Consider the following 12,991-nt stretch of genomic DNA (forward strand, 5'->3'; position numbering starts at 1 on the left):
TTACTGCATGCGCAGCGTGGAAAAGCCAACTTAAAGGACCCGCCGCGGTGGCTCAGTGGTTAGGGCGCTCGACTACTGATCCGGAGTTCCCGGGTTCGAACCCGACCGCGGGGGCTGCGTTTTTATGGAGGAAAAACGCTAAGGCGCCCGTGTGCTGTGCGATGTCAGTGCACGTTAAAGATCCCCAGGTGGTCGAAATTATTCCGGAGCCCTCCACTACGGCACCTATTCTTCCTTTCTTCTTTCAGTCCCTCCTTTATCCCTTCCCTTACGGCGCGGTTCAGGTGTCCAACGATATATGAGACAGATACTGCGCCATTTCCTTTCCCCCAAAAAACCAATTATTATTATTAAAGAATTTAAAAGATCGCCTTTTTCAAAAAGTTCCTTACCTGGAACCTTCAGGCCGATTCAGAACTTTTTAAGAAGTTATCTCACCTTTAATATCACAGTAAATCATGCACCCTCAAGGCAAAAATTTGAAAGTTTATTAATTACTTTTACTTCTGGTTTAGTTAATTAGTGATTTTTAACTGCGCTCTATCACGGGCATAATTCCCATCTTGTCGTACAATCCATGTGTACAGCCCGTACAAACATATCTTTCACAGCTGTTAAAAAATTGCATGCACACAAAAAGTACCCTCTATACTATACTATACTATACTATACTATACTATACTATACTATACTATACTATACTATACTATACTATACTATACTATACCTTGAGACTGCATGCCATGCATGTTAGTGCTCATACCAGTGTAACTTCGCAGAGAAACGTCCGGCGAATATTTTTCGTCAACACCAAAGCGTCATGCGACGCCCCAGTTGCCGTTATCCTCTCGTTCAAAACGCGCAGTGCACGGCGTGTATCGTAAGTACAGCGAGAGCTCCTCTTCATACAGCGCAATCCTTCTACGCCAGGCCTTGCACGGCGTCGAGGCGAGGCGCTGTTATTGTCGTGGAGACCCCGCTGCTTGAGCGGCGCGTGATAAGCGAGTCGAGGTCTCAGTGCCGCGAACTTTGCACCCGCGCGGTGCCGGAGGTCTCGCGCAGCCTGGCTTGGGAAGGCGAGGGACCGGTACACCACGCACACACTACGCCCTGTATACTACGGACTCCCTTGTTGTGACCGTATCTTTAGAGGCACTGCGTCCCCTCCGCACTGTCTTCTTGGCGAACGAGCCTTTGCTGCTGCTACGCGGTTGCCAGACAAAAAAAAAAAAAAAAAAACGTGTGTGTATGGGGAGGGCATGGAGTCTCGGAGCTCAGGAGTGGACAGAAGGCACGCTGATCTGTGTGGCCCTGCCGAGGCCGGTGGCACCGTTATGCATGGCGCAGCGCGAATTGCCACTGCGATGGTGTCGAACTGGCCGGTGGACCCAGCGACCTCCACTGACCCCATCTAGCGGGGGACCTCGGCGTAAGATGCGGGAGAGCACGCAGCAACTGGCGCGCGCGGTCCGGAGCTCCCGGAAGCGGTGCGCCCAGATATCTACACTCCGTCGTCTCGAGTGACATCTGCGTTTATCGTGCTCTTGAAAAAACAACTCGAAGCTCGTCTGACTTTTCCCTCTCCTGTGACGCCTGCGTGTCTAGCAACAGTTATGGGGTTTCTTTTGGCTTTTTCTTTTTAGTTGTGGCGGTGCCCTTGAATATACATGGCTCAGAGCATTAGATTTATATGAAAGGGTGTTGCTTGTTGGTGTTGTTATGCGTAAATAATATAAAAGGTAATATGCTCGAAATATTTGAATTCGGCACATATGAGGGTGGCTCAGTGGTTAGGGCGCTCGACTACTGATCCAGAGTTCCCGGGTTCGAACCCGACCGCGGCGGCCGCGTTTTTATGGAGGAAAAACGCTAAGGCGCTCGTGTGCTGTGCGATGTCAGTGCACGTTAAAGATCCCCAGGTGGTCGAAATTATTCCCGAGCCCTCCACTACGGCACCTCATTCTTCCTTCTCTCACTCCCTCCTTTATTCCTTCCCTTGCGGCGCGGTTCAGGTGTCCAACGATATATGAGAAAGATACTGCGCCATTTCCTTTCCCCCAAAACCAATTATTATTATTATTATTATTATTATTATTATTATTATTATTATTATTATTATTATTATTATTATTATTATTATTATATGAGATCTTCCCTGAACGGCAGGCCGGCATCATGTGCTGTGTAGGAGGCGGCGGCTTTCCGGCATAACTGTATGTGAATTTGCGCTGCTAATTCTATACTTAATAATTCCCCTTTTGCTGTCGCACATCGTCGAGCAGCGACTCTGCTTTCAGTCGCACATGTCGGTACTTACTCTCGCTTGCGTCGTAAGCAACAACTACCATATGTTAGCGCGACGTTCCTTGCTCCTGCGCAACTCGTTCTCTGTGGTGCAGTGCACCACTCCACCGTGCCGTTTCTTTGTGGGACAGAGTTTCCGCAATAACGCTCCTTCCTTTGTGGAACCAGCTGGTGCGCCAGACAGCGGGCTTCGTCGCCATGACAGCGCACCCGACAAAAGGTAGAATCAGCCTGGATACACGCACAAACTTAGATATGCCGGCAGGACGCAAGGTGGTCTGGTTTCTTGTGAAGGGTATACAGAATTCCGAATAGTGATTTCTTCAGGCCTGTAAGCAGATGTTTCTCCTTAGCACTGCGACTGAACTCCTTGTTGCCAGGAGCCTCTGTCGTTCGGATGCAGGGGCGTAGCCGGGGGGGTGGGGGGTGGGGGGGGGGGGGGGGGGGGGGGCTTACGATGCTTCAGCCCCCCCCCCCCCCCCGAATTTTTTCGAACTGTCACGCACCGCTGACCAAAACAACCACCTGCGCCGGAAGTCATTCTGGATTTTGTCACCTACAGTGTCTTTTTCAGACTAGAAAAGACATTTTGGCGCGAACATTGCTAACTCGGGTTGGATTTCGTGGCAACGCCCATGCACCTGGGGTCATGTAACGCATTGAGCCCCATCCTAACACAAACTTTCAACGGCCTATCGATGGCTCGCTGTTGCGACTAAAATTTCGGTGCAATTACTCGCAATACATGACCGGTGACAGCTGCTGCTGCGCAGTACACTGGAACGAAGGACAGCGTCATTGAGATTTTTCCCCGACCGCTGCATATGTACAAAAATGTAAAGGCTCTTGAACGACAAACATTCATTAAAATATTTGTCCTGTAGTTGCTAATTTCATGGCCTTTACGTTTTTCATATCAGCGGCATGCACTGCTTTGCTGTTTCCGGACCGATATAGTTCTAGACTTCGTGTGATATTCTCTTTACTTAATAAACACGCAAAAACATGGAAGCATTGGTATCGGTTATGTGTGCCGCGAGTGAACGAGAAGGGGATGGTATGACATGATTACAAGACATAAAACTGAGCAGGGGACAAGACACAGAAGTGAAGCAAACAGGACGAGCTCGTCCTGTTTGCTTCTTGCCTGTGTCTTGTCCCCTGCTCAGTTTTATGTTTTGTAATCATGTCTGCCACGTTTTTTAAGACATACGAAGAGATTCCTTTATTTTAAAAAATACATATTTCACTTGTCTAGACAGTGCGTAGCGTTATCTAATACACAATGGCATTGTCAGTGGCAATGACAATGCAGTTATTAGTGTTGCGTTTGATCCTTGCACAAATTCTATGAGGAGGCTACGCTGCAACATGAGCCCCCCACCCCCCAAACAAAATTTCAGGCTACGCCACTGTTCTGATGCTTTCTCTCAGTGATCCCCCAAAAGCTCGAGCTGCCTTCTTTTTTCATCATTTTTGTTTATTTTCCTTTGCCCAGCATTCAAGTGTACTCGTATGTTGATTTTATTGTCCAATGAGTAACTCGATTGCAACAACGTTAATTACCGTTTGAGCGCCGATGCAAGCTTGCGTAATCCTTGTTCACCTACTCAGCATTAGCGTCTTTTCTTCTACCCCCCCCCCCCCTCCACCGCGCTTCCCTTCATGGATATGTTCTTTGAAGATAAACCGTCTGGTTGCACACTGTGAACTCCGTACGTTCTCGTGCTGCCTGCCAAGCGCTCAATCTCTGCTGGTGCCGGGAACAAACCGGCCATAGACAATTCACGAAGCACACAGCGCCACCGAGCGAAAGAACAGACAAACGTTCTTGTTTCGATGCGAACCCCCTCCTATATTCCGAGAAAGAGTAATAAATGCAGACGTCACGGAGCCCGATTGGAGTGAACCGTCTTCTGCGAGCGCACAGTGCAGCAGCGGCGGATTCGAGCTGCACACGCACAGCACAGAGAAGCGAGCAGCTAGATGTGCTCGGCTGCCTTTGTCTGCGCGAGACGAGGTTGGAGAGGTCGCGTTACTTCTGGGAACGGACACGGCATATGCTATACCCACGGGCGCCTCCAGCCACACGGTTCCATATAGCTGTGTGAGTAGCTCGGAACTTCTCCTGCTGCTATCTCCGCGCTTCGGTATAGCAACAAAAATATGGAAAATAAATGGAATGCAAAGAAAAACAGAAATAAAGGAAGAGGCCACCGTGAAAAAAAAAAGGGGGGGGGGGTTGCAACGCCTCGGATTGGTCCTCCGCCGTGGTGCGTGTCGATCCAGCTCGATCTGCCTCTTTTTCCTCGTCCGCTTTGCTTCGCTTGCTCGTAAAAGGATTCCGCCGATGCCGTCTCCACGCGACATGCTCAGAGGAAGCCAGGCCTCCTCTGTGCCGCACTTGCGCGTGCTCCCAGGGCTTCCACCGCCTATTCTCCTTTGTCCTATTGTTTTTTGCTCGCTTACTTTGCTCCCGGGAAGATTTGAGCGGGAATTTTCGAGGCTCACGCGCGGCGTTTCGTACGGGAGGTCGCGCAGCACCCTTTCCTCGATCTGCCTGTTTCTTTATTTTTTCCAGCCTGATCGAGTGAAGCCGCTATCTCCGGACCCGGCTGGCTTGACCCGCGCCGTCTAGATTGAATTGGATGCTGCCTGCAGCGGACTTTTTGCTCGTGGAGAGCTGGGTTGGGGCTATAGCTGCGAATCGCCTTCTGTTCCTCTGGGAAACAATACAGTAGCCAGTGTGCGCAGTGCGGTCTGCTCTTTGCTCGAAGAAAACGCAGCGAACGCTTTTTCTTTTCTGTTTTTTTCTCCCCAGCTCGCGAGATGGCGCGATCTATACTGACCACACCTGATGGAGGCAATCTAGAGCTTTGCGAAATAAACCGGTGCGGACCTGGACTCGGGTCATCTCGCGGCATACCTGCTGCGAGGACGGATTGTGAGGCAATTTTTAGCTCGATGCTGGCTGAATAGAATGATAGCGAACAGGCTGCGTTGAATTTAAGATTGCGAATCTCTACAGCGGTGAGAACACACAAGGAAGTTTGTTTAAAAATGGGCGAATGTACGAACACGAAGGCGCGAAGCTATTTGTTTTCACGTTTGTGATGGTGTTGAAACCTAGCTGTTTCATGCCCAAAACTAATATCGTCGTTGGCTAACCGAACAGCGTAACTGGATACCATATGAGCTCATAGCTATCTCACTACGGCGACTTAATTCTGTCTTGCAAGCATTACGTTCTCACTCTAAGTCCGCCTGTGAACGATACAACCGGTCATTTACTGGTGCTCTTACAACGCTACCACCTCGAGCAATCTGCAGTGGTGTTCTCAAGGATGGAAAGAGGAAGTTGTGTTAAATACAGGAATGACAGTCTTTGGTAATTCAGATTGTATGAAGAGGATATCACTGTGGCAATTGAGCAAGCGATCTAGCCCATTGAGAGGAATGAGAGAGGCATGTCTGAGTCTGGAACCCAACGGCAAAGAAAAGCAAAAATATAACGACACCCCAGCCCGTCCCACGAAATCCAACGGGATCAAAGCGATGAAAAAAAAGGGGATACTGAACGAAAATTCCTAAGAAACGAAGAAATGGTATCCCAATCTGCAAAATCCCCCCCACCCCTGCTTTTGGCAGCAGGCATGGCAAGCCAGCTGATTTGGGTGGAGATATTGCAGACCTGTGATGAAGATCTGAACCCTCCATAAAAAAAAAAGACTACATTTAATACCTCCTTTTCCCCACATCCACGATAAAAATTTCTTTTGATAATAGGTAGTACTCCGGAAATCAGACAGGACAGGAAACATTGAAACGAAAACGACACCACGTTTCTATGTCTTCTGTCCTGTCTGATGCGCGCAGTACTACCTCTTATTCAAATGAACTTACTAGCCCGAAAGAACATCCTGTGTACTACTGTTGTTGGTTTCTATAATTAAGTGCCCTGATAGCGCGATGTGGTGTTTCATGTGCTATTTGTTGATAATTAGGATATTTTTCTTCTCGCCGACTTTTCACCAATATTTCTGAAGTTTCATTTTTTTTTTTTGCTATGATACTTTCGGCCATAAAGAGAAGGAAAGGAGGAAGCAAGGGCGCTTGAAGGCAGTACGCCTTAAGTTGAGCATGACCGTTCAGTCGTAACGAAAGTGACAGCGCCCTCTGCAAGTTGTAAGCAGTCACGGTTGCACGCCCTTCGCTTTTTTCCCGTAGGAAAAAGGCAGATACCTGAACGCAGTTCCGGATCCAGGGAACAAGCGAGATCACCCTGCGACAGGAGACAGCGATACCCAAAGCGCGCAGGAATTTACCGTCAGAAATACCTTCGAGGATTTGTTGTGCTCTTCGTGCTCCTAAAAAAATTTGCGCGCGCGAAAGAGTGAGCTTCGTGCGAGCTTTTCGCACGTGGGTCTCCCACAACACTGCGGCGCCATTTGCGGCTTGCAGCATCGTCACGGCACCAGCTAGCGCTACGTCAGGCCCGTAGTCCGTACTTCTGCCAACATTTCTGGTCGCCCTCTCTCAATGAAATTCCCAGGCTCTCCGAGCGGCGACCTTATTGGCGGTGTTGGCTGCTGACGTCACGTTACGCATTCTCCTGCTCCTCTGTCCTGGTGCAGCCTGATAAAACTGTCATAGCCAGCCATGAGAGACCGGGAAAGTGAGCACACCCTTTAGCTTCTTCCTCGGGCGTACACTTCGGCACTGTCCACAACGTATTACGGTACGCGTATTCCATCCGGTCTACCGATGCGCTGGATCCTTTGGATGTGCAAAACCCGTTTCTCAGAAAGCGAATCGCTCTGGCACATTGCGTTAGCACGTCTTCCTACGCAGGCACTTTGAACCAACCACATAGCAAGCATACAAGGCGGCACCAGTGTTTCTTTATTCGATCGACGTTGTGCCTCTGTCGGTTCCCTTTTGTGCGTCCATGAGGTGTCACGTCGCGCGTACGTTGCTTACACGTGCCTTATTCCCTTGGCCTTTGTTTTCGCGCATGCGCAGACCCTCGCACGGTGCGCAAGATGATGGACGAGCTGGTGGTGTCTCCGACGGCCGGCCGCTGCCCGACGTGCCACGTGCCCTTCGACAAGGGCAAGCGGCGCCGCATCACCGAGGACTGTGGGCACGAGCGCTGCTACTACTGCATGCTCAACGCCGACGGGCCCGGATGTCCCATCTGCGCCGCCGAAGGTCAGTTAGTCAGCTCTGCTGCCATGTTTGCGTGCGTGCGGCCGCACGCAAACATGGCGCAGCAAACATGGCAGCGCTGACCTGTGCTGTTCCGGAACAGCACAGGACAGCGCTTTTTCGACCAAGCAAGGGGCACCAAGCCCCCACAATTCGTTAGGTCCCGGTCCTGGCCCTAAAATGGCTGCATAACGTTAATGAGAACACGCGGTTTGGTATGCTCTGCGAGCCCTTTACGTAGAATATACGTGGTCGTGTAGGAGGAAAGGCCAGAAAAAAGAAGTGCAGGAATGTTCACGAGCAAAGTTTCTTAATGATGCCCCAGCGCCAAAATGCAGTGACTGCGGCTCACATTCAAGATGCGTGCTGTTCGCTTCGCGCACTCGTCTTGACGTTTAAGCTCAAACAACCGGCAATGAGAATGTTAAAAAAAAAATCAGTTGGAATCAAAAGAAAAAAAGGTAGGGTTTTAACGTAGTTAAACAGAGTATGATGTGCGAAAGCACTTGAGGCAACACCCCCTCAAAGGCAACTGCATGCACAGTCTTAAGCCCCAACTCGATGGACACATCCTACGCGTACCAGCGGAGCGCCTACGCGCACGGGCGTACGCTGGGTCCTGTCTGCGCATGCGCAAAGCGCGACGCGCGCGCAGGCGCGAGCAGGGGCAGATATCTGTCCATGTCAGATATCCGCGCCTGAGCGCGCGCGCTTGCGCGCGCGTCGGAAGCGGGGTCCGGTTTACAACAATAGGAGGACGGCGGGGGCTCTCGGGGACTCTTTTCTTTATGGCTTGAACCTATCCCAGGTTCCTGGAACGTTTCTTCGCGGTTTAAGTTGTCCTTTCAGCGCCCCCCAAATCCCCTTAATTCACGCTTGAAATTCCTTCGGTCGGCTCGAGAGGGAGAACGCCCCAGCACAGGGAGCATGGAGGTGTATGACTTTTTTCGACGCTTGGCACGGCGCGGCGCTGGGCGCGTAGGCGCTCCGCCGTACGCCTAGGATGTGTGCATCGAGTTGGGAGGGTGAGAGGGGGTGGGGGTCCAGTTCAGCGCGTTGACGGAGCAACTGCTCCGCCGCTGGCGCTCTGTCAAAGGTTGAGGTTTCACACATATCCCGGGTTTTTAGCTTTGCTAGTGGAGTAGTGCTTTTGCACTAGAAAGTGCGTGATCGCAAGAAACCAACCCAGCATGGCTCATGATACTGGATAAATCGTTTCATGACACGTCTGTCGTCCGAGGCACAAGTTACTGAATCGTGAAAGCGTCACTGCTTCGGCAATCACGATCACAGTATTTTCTGTTGTACCGCTGCTTTACAGCAACTCTAAATGTTGTTATGTCCAAAGGGTCTTAGGTGCAGTGGTTACAGTGACCTAACATGTTACAGTTTTAGCCACAGCACAAGTGCTGCGCGCCATGATTTTTTTCTCCTATCAATCTCTTTTGCAGCCGCCAAGGCTCCAAGCAACCAGTCCAGGCCTCGCATGAAGACCAATGGACACTTCACGACGTTCATGCAGACTCGCAACCCTCACACGAGAGGTACAGTAACAACGATCGCTTGTAAGGCTTCAGGCAAGGTACAGAATAGAATTTGAACGAGATACGCAGCGGTAGAATTTCTCCTGTGTTTTCATGTGACTCGTTGAGAGACCGATCAATGTTTGGAAGTGTACTATACTCTATTTAAACAAAAACAAGGCGAATGCAAATCATAATATTAGCTTGTTCTCTTGTCAGCTGAGTCGCACACGTTAACTAACGGACAACACTACATGGCAGTAAGTGTTTACCACTGGTCGCTAAAGTCTTGCTTCATTAATCTTCAGCAGCTGTCTTCATCTGTAATGTTTCATTGTCTGCAGCTGAAATGGTAAGCAAGGTTTTGCGACCGCGGGAGCCTTTGACGAAAGCCAGGATTTGTCCAAGAATTTGGGCTTCGCGACCGCTACTCTTACTCTGTAACAAGAAATGGTGCAGAACGATGTACTTGTTTTAGAAACAATTCTTTCCAACATTTGGTATCACGCCCGCTTTTCCAGCATCTTATCGGCGAGGTCATCCGATAGAGCACTTAACAGGAGTGGGTACTATTTGCAACTCTTCAGGTCCTCCGGCGTCAGGCATGGCCAGTCCAAAGATTAGCCATATTTCCTGGAAAGACCGGAAGATGGCAAGGCCTTCAACGGTTAGCGTAGACAACCACAACGCCTTGTCAGGTAAGGAGCTGACTTGCTCTCGTTTAATTACGTAAGGTGCACTGAAATGTAATGACTTGCTCACACAATGCTTGTTCGGTAGTGTTTGAAACAGAGGTCAGGATGGTGGTTTAAATCTCATACGCAAGTGGCACATCTGTAGTTCTGAGACGGGAGGGTGTACAATCTGCTCGATATGCTGCAATGCCTGAAAAAAGTTAGAGTACGTGGAATTTTAACGCTGTTCCTTTTGTTTGCTTTTGGAAACGTTTGTGTCATTAAAGTTTTCAAACACAGCAGTGTCACACTGTATTTCACAGGCTTGACTAACGACCTATGCATCGTCAGCAGGTGTGCTATCGACATCAAAGCTTAGTGCATCAGAGTTTTCATGTTACTAAGGTTGCGTGGGAACTGATAGTGTTCTTACTTAAATTTTTCCTGTAATTATTGCTTTTTTTTTAATTTTTGGAAGAGAAGTTGACGTCTGTCTTGAATAGGTCATTTTTGAAACTACTAGATAATGAGGCGTGCCCAAGTTCCAATTGATGGCTCGAACTTGTTTAATACCAGTACGCACGCCTTAGGAATTTTGTCTTAGTAGCGGGCGTATTGTGACTGTTGTTGTAATGCCCTATTATCAGAATCTGTGCCTTTGTGCGTCGCAGTTGATCTTACAAAACGTAAGTGTGAACACTGTCGTGAGAAACTGCTGTCTTTCACCCCGGCAGACTTGGCCAAGGTCCAGCACTGGCCAATGAATATGGTCAGAAAAATAAAATCACTCTGGACCATAGGTAAATATCAGTCGCACCTTTTTGGCAAGTACAGTGAGAGGCATGCGTTGCAGTGACGCCAGTGTTTGCTCGATCCGTAGTGATCCACAACAACGCATGCGCTGCACAGGGCTCCTTGAAGACTCTTCGTGTGAGTCCGATGCTCACCCAAATTTGCACAACACGCCAGTTCTGCACGTGACGTAGTATTTTGGCTGCCTGCATAGTAATAGGCCTCAATCGCCAAAGTAGCCCCCCTATGCTTCAGGAGGACACCCACTTGCCGCATGCAGTGGGGTCACAGTGTTGCTCACCCACTAGGGTCATGTCACACGTACATGTGTTTTGTGATGTGACTTTTCATGCATTGCTTACCACACCAGATCTTACTCTGAGTGAAACGCACTGTTGTTTTTTTAACTCTACAGCTGGAATTGTTTGCAGTTTATTTGAATGCGTACAGGTATATTCTTAAAACTAAACTATGAGCCACCATCAGCTCTTGGCAATGTGGCGAAACATCCGCAAGTAGAGGAAAATGACCAGAGAAGCAATAACATATTGATGCTAGTCTTAGAGGCGTGCATATGACGCATAATTACTGTGGCAAATAATCGTAATCACTGACTGCTGCTTGTGTGCTCAAGAGGAACTTGAAGACAGCGCGTGTACAATTCCAACGCGATGCGTTCTTGTGAATGCGCACTGCACTTTTATGCATGGTGTAGGATTCTCACTGCACCATTTTGTCTTGTGCCGCTTTTGGCTTTTTGTTTTGTTTTTTGAACAGTGCAAAGTGCTGCGATGATTTTTGAAATGCTGCATGTGTGTTTCGAGCACCTGATACGCCTTACATGTCTGCATTGTTTGGTCAACCTATCATCTTCCATACAATGTTGTGCGATTTTGTGGGTTGTCTGTTTTTTTTTTGTTTTCAGGGACATATTAGGAACATTAAACGGGCCATGAAATCATATTTACTGAGGTTAGGAAAAGCATATGAGCCGTTGGTACTCTATCACTCATCGCCGCACCGCAAATTTTTTTAAGCTAGCTTCATTAACACCGAAGATATCGGCGATTAAAAATGATGCTCCTCCTTTCTCCCTCAACCCATGCACTCCGATGTTCCAGAAAAAAAACAAAAGAAAGCAGGTCGGCACTACACCCTGCACCCCATCCTGCTCGCATCAATTGGGAACGCCCAATAAGAAGGCTATCCCAGCCTGCCTATGCATTCACGTCATCACGGTAAGGGCGGTTAAGAAAGTGCAGTGAGGTGTCGCCCTAATTGGTTGCGAGCAGCAGTTTTTAAATATTATTTGTAAATTATAGGGTCCACACAGAGCTTTAAAATTTGACTCAGATACTCACAGAGACCACCTCTACTAATTTGTTGCTTTAGAACATGGCCATCAAAATGATTGCAGGGTCCCAGTAATGTCTTCTTAGTCCGCATTAGAAAAGGCAAGAAATGGTGCATGTGTAGTGCAGCCACAGACTGTGGTATCCAGCGGAGCATGGTTTGCTAGCTAGGAGTTGTCTCCTACTGCCATCACAAAGGGCACTTTGCAGATTTGCTATTTGCAGTGGCTTAGTGTATGGAGCGTTATTTTTGGTTGCCATTCCTAGTCAGAGAATAACAACGAATAATTGAACACAGCTTGGCAACTTCAATATAATTTTTAGAGAAGTGTCTCCCATCTGCTGGCGTTTTGGTTGATTTCCACACCAAGTTTACCTAACGCCAGCACTGGGTTCCTATACCTGCTGCACTCAAGTAAGCAACGAATTCCTAGAGGAGCACTGAAAACAACCAGCATAATTTCAGCTTTGCAGGCATGTTCGGACTTCGGAGAAGTCATCCTGGACTAATACACTCACCTACGTTTTTAAAAGCACGCAAACCACCGCTGCTCGTCCCAGGCTGTAAGGATAGAACGTTCAATTGGCAGCTCGTGTTCATAAGTGGCTTTGGATAGCGCTTCCGACTATCGTGTGTGAACCAGAATACCGAGTGACTCGTGTGTGCACCCCGTCGGTCAGCACGCATGCTGCCACATGGCGGCGTTCCTGTCGGCGACATGCATAATTCTGAGGCTTCCGCTCTGTGCGCTCGCAGATGACGAGTTCTCACAGCCCATCTATCACCAGCCCTACCAGCACCACCAGCCACAACCGCCACCTCCGGTTGTGGTACCGCCCCCGCTGGGCGGCTCACAGCAGCACGCGTCAGAGCACCTGTACACGAGGCTGGGCCTTCTGCTGGGCGAAGGACCACCGGCCTCGACAGCGTACGTGCCCCCGGGTGGGGGCAGCAACCACAGCCAGGGCTCGTTCGCCAGCGTCTCCTCGCTCGCCAACAGTGACATCAACATGGCTGGCTCCACCAACACCAGCCCCATCTCCACACTGACAGGTAAGGGGTGGTACCAGCTCTTATTTATAAGGCAGTGGACCACATTCAGCATTTGGACACAAAACTGAAGCTTCTGTCGCAAAT

General features: G+C 49.2%; 1 protein-coding gene across 6 annotated transcripts in view; it reads left to right on the forward strand.

The window, feature by feature from the left end:
- rols (zinc-RING finger and ankyrin repeat domain-containing protein rolling pebbles) overlaps positions 1-12,991 on the forward strand; it is a 300,381-nt gene that overhangs the window by 265,316 nt on the left and 22,074 nt on the right. For 3 of the 6 annotated variants that reach the window (XM_077669033.1, XM_077669034.1, XM_077669035.1), the window contains 5 exons: positions 7,327-7,515; positions 8,964-9,056; positions 9,623-9,733; positions 10,444-10,509; positions 12,611-12,907. In XM_077669033.1, the coding sequence (XP_077525159.1) occupies positions 7,327-7,515; positions 8,964-9,056; positions 9,623-9,733; positions 10,444-10,509; positions 12,611-12,907 (756 nt within the window). The remainder of the gene's footprint in view (positions 1-7,326; positions 7,516-8,963; positions 9,057-9,622; positions 9,734-10,443; positions 10,510-12,610; positions 12,908-12,991) is intronic. The other 3 variants (XM_077669036.1, XM_077669037.1, XM_077669039.1) reach the window with 1 other exon arrangement.

The sequence above is a fragment of the Amblyomma americanum genome, chromosome 6 (assembly GCF_052857255.1).
Source record: "Amblyomma americanum isolate KBUSLIRL-KWMA chromosome 6, ASM5285725v1, whole genome shotgun sequence".
Lineage (NCBI taxonomy): Eukaryota > Metazoa > Arthropoda > Arachnida > Ixodida > Ixodidae > Amblyomma > Amblyomma americanum.